Source organism: Panicum virgatum, chromosome 6N (genome assembly GCF_016808335.1).
Source record: "Panicum virgatum strain AP13 chromosome 6N, P.virgatum_v5, whole genome shotgun sequence".
NCBI lineage: Eukaryota > Viridiplantae > Streptophyta > Magnoliopsida > Poales > Poaceae > Panicum > Panicum virgatum.
The window spans coordinates 51,754,569-51,773,565 of NC_053150.1; the positions used below are offsets into that span (position 1 = coordinate 51,754,569).

At 46.8% G+C, this 18,997-nt stretch overlaps 1 protein-coding gene and 1 long non-coding RNA gene across 2 annotated transcripts; one reads left to right on the forward strand and one right to left on the reverse strand.

Annotated features, from left to right (window-relative positions):
• The first annotated feature begins 293 nt into the window (after positions 1-293).
• LOC120677459 lies at positions 294-1,489 on the forward strand. The gene is made up of 2 exons (XR_005676333.1): positions 294-1,091; positions 1,236-1,489. It is a non-coding gene; the product is annotated as an uncharacterized LOC120677459 (long non-coding RNA).
• Positions 1,490-2,368: 879 nt separating this feature from the next.
• Positions 2,369-4,242, reverse strand: LOC120680064 (flavonoid 3'-monooxygenase CYP75B137-like). The gene has a single exon (XM_039961707.1). It carries the CDS (start codon positions 4,190-4,192, stop codon positions 2,540-2,542), a length of 1,653 nt encoding a protein of 550 aa, XP_039817641.1. The 5' UTR covers positions 4,193-4,242; the 3' UTR covers positions 2,369-2,539.
• Between the last annotated feature and the right edge of the window lie 14,755 nt (positions 4,243-18,997).

Here is an 18,997-nt window from a genome sequence, read left to right on the forward strand (position 1 = left end):
TGATGCGTCACACACATATCCACGTGATACCCTAAACTACGTGTTGTTGCTCTCTATATATATACCTATTTATCTATTCTACACGCAGGGTGTCGGCGTTGATGCCCCTACCGACGAGTAAAATTCGTGACACACACTACCGGTAATTACTACCCACCAGCGGTCATCAATGCAATTACAATTCAAAGCCCTGGTGGAGCGCCGCCCAGGCCCGGTCAACTCACGAAAATCCCGCTACCATAAAACAAGCTGCCAATTTACTCCCATGACATTAATATGAACCAATAAAACTTTTTAGCCTCTCTTATTTCTCTCTCTCTCCCCTCTCTTTCTCCCAAAAATCAGAGCTCTGCAGGCAGTGCCGTTCTCTCCCATGCCCATCCCATTCCAGAGCATGGCGGAGAGATCGGAGCTTCCCTGTGTAGGAAGCTTCCTCGACGTCTGCTTCCCCGCGACCAAATCCATGGCAGTACAGTGGATCTTGCAAAAAGGGCCTAGGATGGTTGCAGCATGGTGCCAGTGGCCTGGCAGTGGAGCACGGCGGCGCTGGGACCGAGGGCGCCGCAGGCGTAGAGCAGGCAGGGGGACTGCCTCGGCGACGGGGCGTAGAGCCGGCGGAAGGCGGCGTATGCTTGCATTCCAGGAGGTGCCGACTGCATCGGAGTTCCAGGTTAGTTAAAATCAAACACAAACTAAAAATTCTTGTTCTTCTGTGCATGCCAGCTGATTACATCAAAAGGAAAAATTCAGGCGGTGGATATCAACTAAATCTCTACTGCATGCCCGGTTAGCAATCTCATATCCCGATCTATCCACTTCAATTTAATTAACTTGTACTACTATTACCTTTCTACTAGGATGTGGAGGGTAGAAGCAATGCATCCCAAGATAGAAAAAAAAAATCATTTTTCGTTCCCCATGGTTATTCGTTCTGTATCCTCCTCACGGTTATGGATTCATGGTGCAGCTTGAATCGCAACAAGCGGTGGTGTAATCCAACTGTGTATTATCAAAGAAATGCTTGTTCGGACGGTGCTGGAATGGGGAGCTCTAAGATGCACAGCCAGGAGTAATTCTAAACGCTCTAAGAAGTAAATACCAACTTAGCATCTTTGTTGGTTGAAAAACTCAACTTGGCCTGCATTTTATTCAATGACTTGCAAAATTACGGCATTTTCTATACCAACATACTCTGATTTTATCCATGGACTAATTTTCCCTCGTCGTACATGCAGATTGCATCAGCGGAAACTAGGAAGTTCGTGTAGGAGGGCTTAACTGCTCTCTACTGCTACCTTGCACTGCTTGGCTTCATCATCAATACCCAATATTCCTAGCACAAAATGCACTTAAATTTACTCTATCATAACAGCATTTTGTGCTCACTATAGGAAAAAGTGGGCAATTTCGATGTGTTTGTGTGATCGGCTTGTACACCACGTAAACTTTGTTGAATCAAATTCTGTGCGACCAACCAAGTGATTTTTGAGATCTTTGATTACACATAATGGATATTACTTCTTGTTTGGTGGTGTAATCAGTAATTTTGAAGTTAAAAAGATATATATACACTACTAGAAAACAAGCCTTAGGTCCACCCCAAATGTATAGGTATCGGTTCATCTCCATACCGGTATTTTTGGGGTGGATGGAATTTATGAATGAGCTTTAGGTACCGGTTGGTATTATCAACCGGTACCTAAGGCTCTCCATAGGTACCGGGTGATAATTTTTATATTAGTACCGGGTGGTACCACCAACCGGTACCTATAGACGAGCCTTAGGTACCGGTTGGTGTTACCAACCGGTTCATTCATTGGTTACTTTAAAAAAAAAATATCTCCTACTCGATCAGAACAACTGTGTAGCTGAGATGGTAAAGGAGTAATGTGCGAGGCTAGAGGTCGCGAGTTCAAGTCCCAACCAAAGAGAATATTTTGCGTGAATTTTGAAGGCTTAGGCACCAGTTGTTTTACCCGGTACCTAAGGCTGCCTTTGGTACCACTTTGGGGGTACCGATTCAAAAAACCGGTACCAAAGGCTCCTTGCAACCGGTGCCTTAAGCCGATTTTCTAGTGTGTATATATATAATTATATTTGTAAAGTACTGTAGCACTTTGTTTATATTTGGTAATTATTATCCGGTCATGAGTTAATTAGACTCGAAAGATTCGTCGCGCAAATTATAGACAAACTGTGTAATTAGTTATTTTATTTAGCTACATTTAATACTTCATACATGAGTTCAATAGATTCAATGTGATGTGGAATCTTGTAAAGTTTTAGGATTTTGAAGGAACTAAACAAGGCCATAATAATTGAACACGTCAGAGCCAGAGATGCACAAAAGAAGATTATCATCATCGGATGACTAATAGGAAAATGGAGCTTTCAATTAAGTATGGATACCCATGTTTAGAAATTAAAAAAAAAATCAAGATCCACGAGGAGAAGCAGGCCTGCGGCCACGGCGTTGTATGTGTTGTTCGTGTCACAGCGCATTCACAATTCCGTGTGGGTGGACGGACAGATGAACTAGCTAGGCGGAGTAGAGCTCCGGCCTGGACAGCCTCGGCGTCGGCACGGCCACCAGCGGCGTGGCCTTCTTCATCACGATGGCGAACTTCTCCTCCAGGTCCAGCCGCGCGCCGGCCGGCAGCTCCCAGTCGAACGCCTGCAGCAGCATGGCCAGCGAGTAGGCCGTCATCCGGTCGGCCATGGCGATCCCCGCGCAGATCCTGCGCCCGGACCCGAACGGCAGGTAGTCCATCTCGCTGCCGGTGAAGTCCAGCTTCCGCCCTTGGCCGCCGCCGGGCAGGAACCGCTCCGGGACGAACTCCGCCGGGTCCTCCCACACCGCGGGGTCCCTCATGATGGCCCACACGTTGACGAACACGCGGCTGCCCGCCGGGACGCGGTAGCCGGCGACGGTGGCGTCCGCGTCGGGGCAGTGCGGCACCATGAGCGGCAGCGCCGGATGCAGCCGCAGCGTCTCCTTGAGCACCGCTTGCAGGTAGGGCAGCTGCGGGAGGTGCGCCTCCTCCACGACGGCGTCCTGGCCCACCACCGCGTCCAGCTCCTCCCGCACCTTGGCTAGCAGCCGCGGCTTCCGCATCAGCTCCGCCATGGCCCACTCCACGGTGTTGGACGTGGTCTCCGTGCCGCCGACCACCATGTCCATGAGCAGGGCCTTGACGTTGGTCATGGTGAAGGCGGCCTTGCCGTCGCCGCCTTCCTCCTCGAGCTTGAGCATGTACTCCAAGAAGTCCGGCGCGGGGGGCTCGCCGGCGGCCTGTTCGGCCCTGACCCTCTGCTCGATTATCCTGGCGAACATCTGGTTGAAGCGCTCCTTGAGCACGTCCGACTTTCTCCGGATTCCCTGCAGGTCGAAGCGCGCGAGCGCCGGGAAGAAGTCGGACACGTTGGGCGCGCCGAGCATCTCGGTGATCTCGGCGACGAGGTGCCGGAACTCCTTGCCGACGGCGGCGCGCTCGGCGTCGCTGCCGACGGTGCTCCCCCAGAGCGTGCCGGTGATGACGTTCATGGTGGTGAGGAACATCTGCGCGCCGACGTCGACGGGGGCGGCGGCGGCGGCCTGCGCGTGGAGGTGACGGAGCGTGGCCCGGAACTCCCGTTCCCGGAGCGCGCGCACGCTGTCGAGCCCCGCGGGGCTGAGCATCTCCCGGACGCAGATCCGGCGGAGGAGGCGCCAGGTGGGGCCGACGGGGTTCCACACGATGTTCTGGCCGCCACCGTAGGAGATGGAGCGCGCGGCGTCGGGGACGTCGCGGCCGGAGAAGAGCAGGTCCTGGTCGCGGAGCACCTCCCGCGCGAGGGCGGGGGAGGTGACGACGACGCCGAGCTTGGAGCCGAGGCGGATGGAGAAGATGGGGCCGTACCGGGCGGCGAGGCGCGCGAAGTAGGCGTGCAGCTGCGGGTCCAGCGACGGCAGGCTGCCCACGAGCGGCAGACCCCTGGGCCCCGGCGGGAGGTTGTTGTTGGTGCCGCGGCGGCGCAGGGCGGCGAGGTAGAGGTACGCCGCTGCGGCCAGGAGGAGCGCGAGCGCGGCAGTGGAGTCCATGGCCGGGTCAGGTGAAGAGACAGAGGCTGCTGGGAGTGGGTGATTGATGGGGCGGCCGGCCGGCCGGCCGGAACTGGAAGGTAAAGGCAAGGCAAGATGGGGCGAAGGCATCTGGGCGCTTGGACGGGAGCACCTAGAAGTGGAGGTGCGGCGTTTGTCGCGTGGCCGGCAGGGCAGGCCGAGCCGCCACGAAAAGACAAGGAGGGGCGGCGGCTACTCGGGGGCCGTTTAGTTCCAAACAAATTTTTTTTAAAATTTTTGGGTGTCACGGTAACGGTTTGACCAGATGTCGGAAGAACTTTTCGAATACTAATTAAAAAACTAATTTCAGAACTCATTTGGAAATCGCGAGACGAATCTTTTGAGTCCTTTGACCGCATCATTAGCACATGCGGGTTACTGTAGCACTTATGGCTAATCATGCACTAATTAGACTCAAAAGATTTGTCTAGTTTTCTTATTTAATTACATTTAGTGCTCCATGCATATGTTTAAAGGGAAAGTCACAAATTTCGAAATGAAAATTTCGATGTGCTCCATGCATGTGTTGGCTCTGGAACCCCGACGTCGCTGTCGGATCTTTGGCACCGCAACATGGGCGGTGCCGGTCTCGCCGGCCGCGACGACGACGTAGGCCGTAGGCGGTCGCTCGACGGACGGAATAAGTAACCCGAGATGGTCGTGTTTTTGTTTTGCTCTGCGTCGATCACGCCCGGCTACTACGGAGCATCGCTTCGCTGGTCTACTCTGATCTGAATGGAGCCGCAGCTCAGCCAATTGAAGCTTCGCTACTTCGATTTTTGCCCCAAAACGACCAAATCTGAGTTCACTGCCTGCAAATCCTCTTCTTCAGCTAGGACAGCCACGCTGCGCAACGCCAGCGCAGTCCGTTACGTACGGGTCGCCAGTGGCATGCGCAAAAGGAGACGGCACGCGACGCTGCGGATGGAGGCGGGCGGTTGCGCAGATGGAAGGTGTACGCTCGATTCCCATGTTTTAGCGGAGCCAAGCTCGAGGAGAATTTTGGATTGCGGTAGCCAGGCTAAGAGGCCAGACCAAATAACCAAACAAGCGAACGGTGGCTTTAAAGAAGTCTGGTTAGGGTGTTATAGTGTTATACACCCAACCAAACAGACCCAGTATAAACTAGTAGTGTATTATACTAGGAGTATACGATTTCGTAAGAATAACTCTAGCAGACCCTCTAAACATGTTACTATCTCAAGTTTAGAGTAAAGTAAAAAGATGCACTCCAGTAGACTTTCTATTTGCCTCTATTTTAGAAAGGTCTCCAAATTTAACCCTCGACTCTCTATTTCTATGGGGTCTCTAGAAAATTTTCTATTATATGTTGGAACTGAGGGCTATTGCTGGAGTTGAAATAAATTTGAAGGCCTCTAAAAAATAGTGGCAGCTCCTATTTAGCATTTAAAGAGTCTAATTTAAAGATTATTGTTAGAGATGCTCTAAGGCCGCCACGGGCAGAGCTAATGTGACAGACCCGCCGAATTAAAACGCTTAATTAAGCGTAACCGCCATCATCTGAATGCATTAGGCGCATTAGCTTAATTAAGTGTAACTTGACAGGCTGCTTTCAACCCACAGGCCGACCGAAACACAACAGAAGTCTCGCACGAAGGCGAGCGCAGAAGGTACCAGCACGATAAAATCTTACAAAAATAGCAAAATATATTAAGACTTTTACAAACAGCTTTAAATTTAAAATTTACAAAAGAAATGACAGCACGGAGGAGAATCTAACTTACAGAGCATTTTTACTAGAGGATAAATAAAACAAACTAAATAAGCCGAGTACTACCGAGACGTGAAGACAAGGCACCACATTGAGCCCACCGATGGGAAATCTAATTAGCTCCTATATCTGAAACAGGGTAAACAACAAACCCTGAGCAACTAATACTCAGCAAGACTTACCCGACCAGTGGGTATAACTTAGCCCACATATCTAGATATGCAAAAATTTTGGCTGGTGGTTTATTTTGCAGAAAAGCTACTAAAGAAATTCCTTACTTTCAATATTTTAGCTCCAGATTCTATACAAATTAACTCTATTCTAATGTTTGCATGGATCAACTATAACAGACATGGTGGTGCAATCAACCATAATTCAAAGCGTTCATCATCATACGTATATAAATATACTCATCATCTTGTTATAACACTACATTGCGACGCAGTGATTAAGGTGCTCATATCCGAGAGCGACTGACGGCGAATCGATTCGATTTAACCTTGCAAGGTGGACCTAACCAACACGGCACGCATATGCCCCGTCGGACCACACAAACCAACCATTCCCCTCCCCGCCTCGAACTACAGAACCACCCCACCTTCATATAGTCAGCCGAGCTCAACGTGAGACCACCAAAAGTAAACATATGCATCCCGTTTCTCCGCGACTACTCGACTCGCCCTACGGGGTGGTGATGCAGTTCTGTACTTTCGAAGCGAGGCAGTACTAGGCTTACCGGTTTCGACTACCTCCTACTCCCGGCATGCGGTTAGTACAGTTCAAACATGATCAGCAGGGCCAACAACAGCTCGGTCCTTAACCGACACAGGCGAAACTACACTTCTCCCGCCCGGTCTCAATTTCTACCCTTTCTTTCATTCCAAGACTTTCATCCAAAAATCTGTAACTCATATCTAGAAACATAAAAATGATCCTAATCTCGCGAGTAACCAAGAATTACTCGACTTCTACCGAACCCTATCTAGCATATCATTTCTATCGCCCTATACATACTAGTACAATTCAAGGACACCTAGGGTTCGTGCAACTAGGGTTTCAAACAACTCCTAAACGTAATGCATAAGTAACAAATACATATATAGGTGTCATAATTTAAATTAATAGAATGTGCACCGGGGCTTGCCTGAGGGTAACACTAAGTCGGTGTTAATGCTATCAAGGCCTTGGGCCCTTCCGACCTTGGGCCGGATCTTCAGTTGTGCCAGCTGGTCCTTCTCTCTTTAGGATACATCCATCAAACACCGTCTTGGGGTCCGGCTCCAATATCGGGTGCTTCACACTCACGCACTTTACATCTAGCGCATCTACATGAGATGCATATGACATGAGAATACAAATATGACATACAACAACAACTTAACAAGTACCGAGTATAAACACTACTAATTTGTACCATTTATACTTAACATTCCTAATGCAACCCGGAATATCCGGATTCCTATTCGGAGTATCCGGGTTTCACAACATTTTCGCCCCCCAAAACTGAAATTCTTGTTACCACAAAACTAACCCACGAAAATTGAAACTCTTCTAAACCCTAGTAGAGTGACTCGTATGGAGATGATTGACCAAAAAGAAATCGCTTAAAACACCCTAGAACAATCAATCCATTTAGCCCCTAGCTTTTGGTACCTTGAGTAAGCTTCCCTTGCAAGAAAACTCGAAAAATGAAACCACCCCAAGGTGGGATACTGGGATGAGAGGATCCCCCATGCCGATTGGAGCTCCCTTAGGCCTTGGAATGGATTTGGAAGGAATGATTTAGGGTTTAGGGCCAAGGGGAAAGGGAGAGCTCGTGAGGGAGAGAGGAAAGGAGAGAAAACGGTATAATAACATTTGGGAACAGTCACAAGACCCAAAACACGTGATATATAATTTTAGGTCCGGACTATCCGGGTGAAAATCCGGAGTATCCGGATACATCCGGAGTTTCCGGGTCTATACCCGGAGTTGTCCCCGGAATGTTAAAAATCCGGAGTATCCGGGCTTGTACCCGGAGTCTCCGGGCCTGACAGCATTTTAGCCCCAAAAACTGAAATCTTGATTTTGGCAAAAACCAACCCACCAAAATCAAAACTCTTTTAGATTCTAGTTGAGGGATGCATAAAGAGTTGATTGACCAAAAGAAATCACTTAGAACCTCCTAGAAACATAGATCGGGGGCGGCACAAGTTGAATACCTAGGATGAGCTTTTCTTGAATGAAGAACTTGAAATCCAAAGCCTCCCCGAGGAGGAGCACATGGGGGAAAAGGGTTCTCCACGCCGATTGAAGCTTTCTTAGCCTTGGAATCAAGTTAAGAGGGAGGATTTGCACTCTAGGACACTAGAGAGAGAGGGAGCTCATGAGGGAGAGGGAGAGAGTGCACGTGAGGGGGAGAGTGAGAGTGAGCTGTGAGGGAGAGAGAGGGTGAGATCCCTGTTTTAATGATTGTGGGGCTCAGAGGACAAAAATTACATGAACTAGGAACTCCATGTCCGGAGTATCCGGGCCTACGGCCGGAGTATCCGGGCAGGGTGTTACAGCTAACGACATTCCGACGCGCGCGGGGAGTGAGGCCGTGCGTGGTTCTAGTCTCCTATGGGACAAAAGGAGCTCATGGTGTTGTGGTGGAGGCCTAATGTGCCCATACGGTCTACAAATACTTAGGGTCACGTGTGTAGATGCGTGCGAACCCATCGTATTGTGACCGAGCGTGGTCCACTTGTTTTTGGATCGTTTTTAGGTGGGTTTTGCCGGCCCACTCGTGGGTTTAAGGTTCAATTTTCTATTTTTTTTCTTTTTTTCCTGGAAGTTCCAAGGAAATATTTTTTTTCCTATTTTGCTTCAACAAAACAATTTGTTTCAGTGGAATGTTTTTTTTCGTTTTCAAGGATAAGATTAGATTCAATTGAACAAATTTTAATTTTGTTGCAATAAAAATTTCTTTTTCCCAACGAAATATTTTGTTGCAACAGAACAATTTTCTTCCAATTATAGAAAAAGCTGTGGCTGACGGCTCAAGAAAAATTCACGGTCCACCTTCCCTACGCCTTCTGCAATGGATGGATCTGAGCGGCACCACGCAAGTGACCCCGAGCGCCAGCGCCCTGCCTGCCAACATCACCTCTTTTTTTTTTCTTTGTTCTCTTTTTGCTGAGCTGCCCTTGTTTGTTGGCTGTGCAAATTACACACAAGCAAGCTGCTGCGACACTCCTCCTTTTTTGATTTAAGCCCAACTTCCTGTTCCTGGCCCAACAACACACCAGCTAGAGCCAGCCTCTGACGATGGTGCTGGCTGCTTGTTGCATTCACCACCATGCTCGTCGTTTCGATCCAGCACGTCCTGATTGCCGCCCGCCCACGGCCCACATGTACAGGTGCAGCCAAGCATCCCACCTTTTATCTTTAAATTAATCCTTATGAATCTATAAATTTTAGGCTAAAGTAAATTAGCTTCCTTCAAATCTTTAGCCTCTCCAAGAGATACTAATAGGGTAATTTACATGGGCTCCAAAAAACATGAGTATGTACGTACAACTAGGTATGAGAATGAGACACAGAGGATGAGCATCTATCTATTATATTAATAAGGGAGTGTTAGAAGAAGCTAAAAGAAGCCACCACTTTCGCCGAGAGGGTCTAGAAATTCTCACGTTAATCTAAAAAAAGAGAATGATTTGCACCGTCGGATTTTATGAAGATCTAATGGTCTGTATTAACCTAAAGAGTCCAAGCCAAATACGAATTATAAATATAACTAGATTAGGAATCTAAAAATAAGCAATTCATCAACCTGATACATACTGTCTTTATATATGTTTCTTTTTCTTTTCTATCTCTTTCCCCCATGAAGATGTATATGATACGGAGGAGTAGATGAGATGAGACACGAAGATGTATACGATACGGAGGAGTAGATGAGATGAGAACTGAGAAGCCTGCCAAAAAGAGAAGGATTTGCACCATCGGATTTTATGAAGATCTAATGGTATGTATTAAGCCAAATACAAATTATAAATATAACTAGATTAGGAATCTAAAAATAAGCAATTCATCAACGTGGTACATACTGTCTTTATATATGTTTCTTTTTCTTTTCTATCTCTTTCCCCCACAAAGATGTATATGATATGGAGGAGTAGATGAGATGAGACACAAAGATGTATGCGATACAGAGGAGTAGATGAGATGAGAACTGAGAAGCCTGCCAGCCAGCATCTCAAAAGGTCCTCATCAGCTTGCACGCTACTAGGCCATCTTTTGTGCGCTCAAAGCTCATGCATGACACAGTGGCGACTCCATTTGCAAAGGCAAGGCTGGCGACTCCATTTGCCCTAGTACTACGATTGCAAGGCATGGAGCCACGACGTAAACTGCGAGACAAAACAACAGCAACATCCCTGCTCTAGCCGGACAAGAAGGCGAACGGCCGGGTAGCATTAGGCCGCGCATCACGGCAGGCACATGGTCTGGCCGCTGCACGTGTACTTGCCCGTCCAATCCTGTGATAGGAAGAAGGAAGCTGTTAGCTGATTTAGCCTGGGTTAACAACAACCCAAATAAGGGAGAGGTAGACCGGCAACTGTAGCAACGCGTATGTTGTCCTTATTTTGTCATTATACATGAATATATTCCGTAATACAGTATCCAATTAGCCAATTAGGAAATATCAGGCTCTAAGGTAACTATTGGCGGCCCATTGAAATTCTTTGATTGTGTTCCGTCCAACAAAATTTAGGCCTGGACATGAGTCATGACAGGAGAGAAGAAAAACGTCATTTGCACCTGATGGCCGGGACATGATGAGAGGTGATTGCTGTTGTGGGAGCCTCCTGACACTGATACTGGACATATCAAAATCAATGTTGATGATGTTGTCTCTATGCAGAATCACAAGCTGGTATTGGCCTTGTGAGTAGGGATCACACATGTAAAGTCATACTTTCAGCCTACATAGATTCTTGAGTCCGACTGTATGGCGGTCATTCACTACTATTGAAATAAGGGGACCGCCATCCTTATTCTGTTATTCACCAACCAAGAAGCTACATATTGCAAGAATGCTTCAAAATTAGTATCGAGTCATGTGAAAGAGAGCAGAACAATATCACAAATGATCTAGCTTAAACCGTCAAGCTGCTAAACCATAGCGTAGTATGGCACGATCGCTCTCCGAAGCGTTAAAAGCAATAAATATCTTTAATTGCTTGGATAGTATAATCCCTTTCTGAAGTGTTCGAACAATTAATAAACTTTTCTCTTTACTTGCAAAAAATATGAAACTAAAATACATTTTAGCTCTTTTTTGCGGGTACATTTTTAGCTTCCTCAATCGAGGAGCACGCATACCCACAGTAGAGATCCATGTAGCATTGTTCCCAAGCATCCAAGGCACGAGGAAGCAGCCTAGCTATGAGCAACATGGGATAAAGTTCAATTGTGTAACCCTTTAACGGAGAATAAGAGCAAAAACATGTTATGTTTTGCTCCAGATACAACGATTCAATTTTCTAAAAAGGAGAGACCAATTGTGGCATATTTTTTTAGAGAAGCTAAATTGTTACATCGATCATTCTCAGCTCAATTGATCATGAATGAAAGGTAAAGGTATACACAAAAAAAAAGAATACAAAAGAAGAATATATTATTGTTTCTCCATTTGTTATTGGGAAATATATACATAACGACTACCTCCAACGCTTTGTTTGCCGAAAGGATATTTCCTCTTAAATCCTCACGCTTAGCAAGGATCAAAATCGCAGCCAAAAGATCTCTTGAAGACAGTTTGCATAAAGAGGTACACCATTTTTTCTCGAATACAACAATGGTTTGATGTAGGTATTATGTAGATGCGATGTGGTTTCAAACTTGAAGGCAATGAGATTATGCACAATTTTGAGAGGGGCTAAGAATTTTTTTTTGGAGCGATCATGGAGACTTGGAGAGGCACAAATTGATGGTAGCACACGGGGAACAACTACTATCAAAATTAAGAAACGAAAAAAAATGTGAGCATGGTGTGGCCATGGTAGAGATTTGACACGATTGCAATCTACATGATGATGAAAGAGGGCCAGATTTCAAGAGGCTGACGACAACCGTGGTGAAAGCAATATGTTAGCCATGAAGAAGTGCAGTTGGACAACAAATTTGGAGAAGCCTCCACGATCAGAAGATAGAAGAGGAAGGACATTAGGGCTAAGAAGCAATCTCAATCTAGAAAGTGATGAGAGTTAGTGCTCGACTTGGAAAGCGCACGTCGCAACACAATCCCTATCGAGTTAGGAGGTCGTGTATCACCCAAACATAGCAGAGCATCGATGTTATCACCGAGCTGAGGCATTGTGATGACCACGGGCAATGATAAGAGATGAAGTGAGCACATGACCTGTTTGAGACCGCTTCACTCTAGTTTTTCAGGTCCACTCCAGAAACTCCATGGTGGTGTATCTCCACAAATTTCTGAAGCACCACTTTACGTGGCCTTCAAATCCACAAAAATGCATAAACTAGCAGGGGAGGCTGTCACAGAACAGTCCAAATAATACTGATCAAGTGCACTAATTAACCATTTAACTTAATCCTCCGCTACTGCACTTCACCAGTACACTCAGACTGCCTGCTTTAACCAAGATCGATTGCACAGGAACTCTCGCCAAAAGACGAGCACAGGTGATTACCAGCAACAAAAGTTTTCAAACAAACTTACAACCAGAGTTAGACAAAAGTCTCCAAATTAATTTACAATAAAGTTTACAAGCCAGAGTTACATTTCAAATACAGAGTTCAAACGCAGCGGAAAATACAAATAGTTTGAAACAAACTTCAAAATACCGCACGGTAGAAATCGTCGATGACCAAAAGACGAACTTCACATCTTGCTCACTAATGTGAGGCTCACCTGCCTTCACTTCACGGAGAAGACGGAACCCACTCGACCGTCCAACCTGGAGGAAGCGGCTGTCCAACCCAGGACGCACAGAACTCCTCGAAGTTAGCGGGGACACAACCTGCTTAAAAGGTTTCAACAACAACCCTGAGTATACTAATACTCAGCAAGGCTTACCCGACTTTGGGTATACTTAGCCCATTATTTAGACATGCAAAGCTTTTTGGCTCTGGAGTTTGTTTTGCTGAAAGGCTACTACTAATGAATCCTTACTTTCAATATTTTAGCTCAATTTAAGTTTATCAAGTGCCAACTAGATTTGCCTGACATCTAGAGCAAGCATGGTTGATCATATCAATCTTTACAGAGTGCCATTATATTATCATCATTCCAAATCTTTACTACGATGTGACAAAGAGATCAAGGCTCTCATAACCGCGAGCCACGGCGAATCGATCCGATTTAACCTTGCAAGGTGGACCTAACTCACACGACGCATGTAAACCCCGTCGGGTCACGCGCGTCAACTGTTTCCATCATTACCGCGGCATCTGAACTACGCCTGCTAAAACCCAGGTGATGGGCCCCTCGCAGTGAACTCCCGGAGGCGGCATCCTATCAAACACCCGCCAACTCCCACGCCCAGCGTAGCATGACGGAATTCAAATCGCCGCTGTAAAGTGGTACACAGCTCACCGGTTTCGACTACCTCCTACTTCCGGTATGTGGTTAGTACTGTTCAATCCTCGATCAGCACTGCCAACAACGGAACGGTCCTCAATCGACACAGGCGGAGATTTCTTTTCATCCATTCTATACCATTAATCCAACTCATTTCCGCCCGGTCTCCATTTCTCTTTACTCAACAATTCATTTCAAAGCCAAAGCTAAGGAATCAAGATCCTAAAACTCGCGAGTGACAGCAATCACTCGACTTCTACCGAAATCCTACTTAGCAGAGCATTGCTAACGATATCTGCACACTAGTATGGACTCATGGGTACCTAGGGAGAACATGCATACTAGGGTTTCATACAATTCCTAAAACTTAAATGCACAAATACTTAAATAAACATTGAATAATTTAATTTATGGTTATGCTCCGGGGCTTGCCTTGCAGGTCAGCGGGGTTAGCGATTTCTTCGGGAGCGTGTTCGACTGCGTCCTCCTGCTGCTCTCCCGTTTGCAGCTCCTGGATCGGCTCGGCAACCAGCTCGTAAACCGCTTCGTTCGTGACGTCTACACATATGAAAAGATGCCATGCAGGAGTTACAACGGTGCAAGGTACTCAGGAGGCAATGCAATACGAGTAAAAGAAGATATGACTGGCAATCATTTAACGAACAATCATGAAAAACTAGCAATAAAGGAAACAACTTGGTGCTGCTTGGCAGGTTTAATTTCCGACTGAGCTTAGCCTGAAGTGTTTCCTTTCAACAACACTACTTAAACTTGCATTAAGAAGGCTAGGTGCACCACAAACAAAGAGAAGCAATAAGGCATTGCTTAGCCATGGTGAAAATAAAGAAAGACTAAAGCTAGGAACTAGCTAAACACAAAAACTTAACAAACCGCAACGATCTAGAAGCACAACTTTTCTATCATGAAACACTACTGATAAGGAGTGTATAAATAAATTTCCAACAATTACTGATATAAATAAAAGTATTTACTTTAACTCTAGAAAAGGAAATCAAACAACAATAGATCCACAAACCTAAACATAGGCCATGCACCTGGAAATTTTTCAGTGGACTACACATACAAAGAGTAATCTACTGAATAAATTTCATAATTTTTCGACAACTATAGCTGTAGAAATAAATTAAACAAGCTTAAGCACAAAGCAACATATAGCACAAGCAACACTGATGTAACACAAGCAAGGATAATTTTCCTCTAAAGTTCTGAACCTCACGAAGCTAACAAAATTGAGTTTGCATTTATAGCATTTTCCTGTGATTTATTATGCCTTTATGAAATAACAGCCAAAATACACAATAAAGAAACACCAAAAACTACCCTTAATCCCCCCCTCTCTCACACTGAACCGCGGGCCCCACTTGGCGGTGGCATAGAGGGGAAAGAAAAGGGGAAAGCTCCACTGCTCTGCTCCGGCCGCGCACCGGCGGCGTGCTTGGCGCGCGCTCGGCGGCCGGGGAGGGGCCGGGTGGCCAGCCCGGGCGGCGCGGGCGGCCCACGCGCAGGGGCCAGCGCAGCTGCGGCCCGCGCAGGCACGAGGCGGAGTAGGCGACGGCGGCGCGCAAAGGCAGGGGCGGCGGCTTGCGGCGGCGCTCGGTGGCCGGGCCGTTCCGGCCATGGCGAAGCAAGGCGCCAGCGGTAGGGGGCGGCGCAACGATGAGGGGTGCTCGGCGACCTCGGGGCGCTCGGTAGCGGCGAGCAGGCTCACGCGGGGGCGGCGCGCGGCGTGCACCGGCGGCGCAGCATGGCCGCCGCGGCGGCGCAGCTGTGGCCCGGCGAGGGCAGTGCCGGAAGGGAGGGGAAAAAGGGACGGGGAGATGGAGGAAGTCAAGGCTGAGCTCACCACGGCTTGAATCGAGCGGAGGTGGACCGGAGGACGGAGATCGACGGAGGGGCGGAGCTCCGGCGCGGCGAGGCAATGGCGGCCGGTGACGCAGGCGCTCTGGAGGTCGATTCGGCCTGGGGTTGGCTCGAACGAGCTCGGGAACGGATGGGGGAGGCCAAGGGCGAGGTTGTGCGGCTCTGGGCGCGGCGAATCGAGGCACGGCGGCGAGGATGGCCGACGGGGACGCCGGCGATGGCCTGAGCTCGAGCTCGGCTCGGCGTGAACGCGAGGAAGGAGGGGAAATGGTTCGGATAGGGACGGCACTAGGAGTGGATAAGACGGCTCACGGGGAACGAGGTTCGCCACGACGGCCGACGCGTGGCGTCATCGGCGCGTCGCCGATCGCGGCGTGGAGGCGACAGTGGTGAAACAGGGAAGCACAGGGACCAAATTTAGGGATTTTTTGCCAAATTTGACCGTCCCAAGCTCCAAATTTCACATTGGAACATGAAATTTGGCCAAAATAGAAGTTGTAGAGAACGATAAGATCTACAACTTTGTTTTTGGGCACAAGTTGATTCGAAGCTCGGATCACGGAGAAAAACGAGATCGAACACTGCTAAACAATATTTAACGCGCGGACCCGGTTAACGCTAATAACGGTGATTAGCCTTAACTAGCGATCAAGCACAATGTTAGTGTCAAAATTAACACCGGGGTGTTACAGAGGCCTTCATATTCATGAAGACAACTACTCTAAGTTTTGTGGAGTATTGTGTTTGAATTGGGAGCGACCCCACAACTTGAAACTGAAATATCTAGAGTGGAACAGTCTTATATTAGTTAGGAAAGGGTTGTATCTTACCAATACAACAATGAGTTTGCTAACCTTAATGCATGATTCATGGTGGAAAAAGGTAAAATCACAGTAAGAAAAAGATGATCTAACTTATGCGCATTAAGGTATCATTTCAAAATTCGAACTCAAAATTAAATTAAGAATATTATCTCTAATCGATACTCATCTGGATCGTCTTTTAATGGTTTAAGGAATTTATCACATAACAAAGACTCTCAAACAAAAATTTACATAACCAGCTAATAATTAAAAATTATACTCATGTTAAGAAATTTTAAAGTGTGTATTGAGTTAAAAAAAATATTTCTACATAAACTGTTCCCTTTTTCTTCTGACCCATATTACCAAAAGAATAAGGCACAAAATATGATGGTGAAAAAAACATAGGTGATATCTTCGATTTAGATCATTAGGACTTCCATAACAGAATTAAATGAAACTATACACCCATTTCTTCAAGTAATAAAACTTAAATATCAACATAAAAAAATGCTAGCTACCCCGCGCAAGTTAGTCTATAGATTCAAACAGCTCATCTTGGACTAATTCTTAGCCTACCAATTCAACACTAAAAGTTAGCATTCAAAATTAGCTCTAGACTAATGTTGCAAACATGATCCAAATCTTGTACCTTGCGGATAGTACACGAGTTTCTTTTTTTTTGGAAATGAACCGGGTAGGCGAGGTGACGTTCCCGTCGACAGCGAGACGTCTGTGGTAACTTCGTCAATCTCGAGAATTTGCCGGTTCAGTCTTCGAATATATGTATGTTCATAGGGGTGTGAGTGTACGTGCATTGTAAATGTCTGAGTTGTACTATTAATCTTTAAAAAACCAAATCCTAATCAAGTCGTCATCATCACTGAACAACCCCCCGCACACTTTTCAACGCATACAGTTGGGGGCAGCTAGTTTGCGGTCGCCCGTAAATATCAAAAGTAGCGGTCAATTTCCGACCGAAGCTATCCTTTCGTTTTGTTACGGAGCACGACTGCCTTCCTTTCTGATAAGAACTGATCCCCACGCCTATCTCAACACATGCGCCTAGAAATCGATAAATTTATTATACAAACAAAATAAACAAATGTAAAACGTAATTTCAAACAAAAAAATCTAAGAAAAAAGTTGGGAAAAAATGGGAGGCAAAATTAGGAAACAAAATTCAAAGAAAAAATAAGAACAATTGGAAGGAAAAAATTTGAAACAGAATTTCAGGAGCAAAATTTGAAGAAAAAATAACACACAAGATTAGAAAATTTGAAAGGATGGAATTTTGGAAATGTTAAAAATTAGATAGATAAATTTTTCAAAAAAATATGTAACATTAATTTGAATAATATTTAATAACAAAAATTAAGCAAAAAAATTGAAAATAAGTTAAAAGTTATATAGAAATAATTGGAAAAGGAGAAAAATGAAAAAAAAATTTGGAAGAACAAAATTATGGAAAACAAGAAAAGTGGGGGAAAATTTTGAAAAGGAAAAATTAGAGAACAAAAGTTAGAGAAAAATATCAAATAAGGTAAACAAATAAAAATTCGCCGCTCCGATTAGGTGGCGCCCCGCGCGGACCTGGTTGCTCTGATCCGCTCGCGCTGCCAGCCATGTGCTCCTGTGCAGGAAGCTTGGCAGCCACACCGCCGCTCGTCGCGCCCCGCGAGCTCCGCGGCGGGGAGCTCGCTCGCCGTGTGCTGCGATGCAGGAAGCTCACAGGTCTTGCGGTCGCTCGAAGCTCGCTCTGGCTCCCGCTTGGCGCCGCATGCCTCTCTCACCGCCGCTCGCCGTGCGCGCTGACCTTGTGGCACGTGACGCCCAGGAGGAGCGAAGGGCCGGAAAGAGAGATTGGGAGGAACGGAAAGAAGTGAGCACGATACATTTGGAGTGGGCCCCACAGCCGAGAGGGTTCCGTGAAAAGAAAAAGGAAATGGGAGTGGGTGCTGCTCATCGACCTTAAGAGCAAGTATTGTGGCGGGCGCGGAGCGGGCGAAGAGCTTACGTGAAGAAAAAGAGAATCGTACTGCCGTCTCGCTATGCGCCGACTGCGGCCGACGTCGAGAGCCTGACTCTGCTCCTATTGGCTGAAATGCTGGGGCCCACCACCATCACGAGTTTCTCCCAGCCGGTAGCGGGCGGGCAGCGGGCGTTGCCATAAAACTTGCTCTAAGCTCGTAAACGAGCGGGCGATTGTAGAATTAGGATTTCGGTCAGGGGCCTTGCTTGCTTTTGGGGGCAGCAAACTGGCATATATCCTCTCCCACTCTCTCTCTTTTCTAGAATGCGCACGCAGTGTATCATTGTATTAAGATGAAGAGAAAATTGATACATTGTTCGATTACAACCCAAATGGAACGGACTCCACATGAACACAAACCGGCGAGCCAGCTAATCACAACCCGAAAGAGAAATTCCAATATGAACTACTCAGGTCCCGCACAAACTCTCTCTCGCGCGCGCTGGTCTCTCTGAAGAAAGAAATCTTCAGGGAGGAGGTCCCGTCACCTCGGTCTATCCTAGCGTATGAAGGAAAAGTCTTCTGTATGGGGTTGGAAGGATCACGTCACCATGACGCGGCATTGCAGAATCCTTATCAAACTCTTTCCAGTCTCATGTACGGCATCGCACGACATTCTTCTCATTTCTGTTGTGCTCGTGCTGCTTATTACCCCATAAACAAGTTTTAAATTGGCAGCCAGAATCAGTCAAGACTGTAAATGTACGAGTATATCACGACCATGTGTATGACTGTTGGTATTGGGAGGAGGGCCGGGCTTCTAACTTGTTCTGAACCCTGAAATTGCCATGGACTGCTACAGCCTATACAGGGTGATGGCCAGCGTGTGTTCCAGGAGACAAACCTCGCTGTCGCCTCAAAGCGCAGCCTCAAC

Bases quoted from the DNA above. Each gene is read 5' to 3' on its own strand.
- LOC120680064 (XM_039961707.1), bottom strand. From the start codon at position 4,192: ATGCCTTCGCCCCATCTTGCCTTGCCTTTACCTTCCAGTTCCGGCCGG.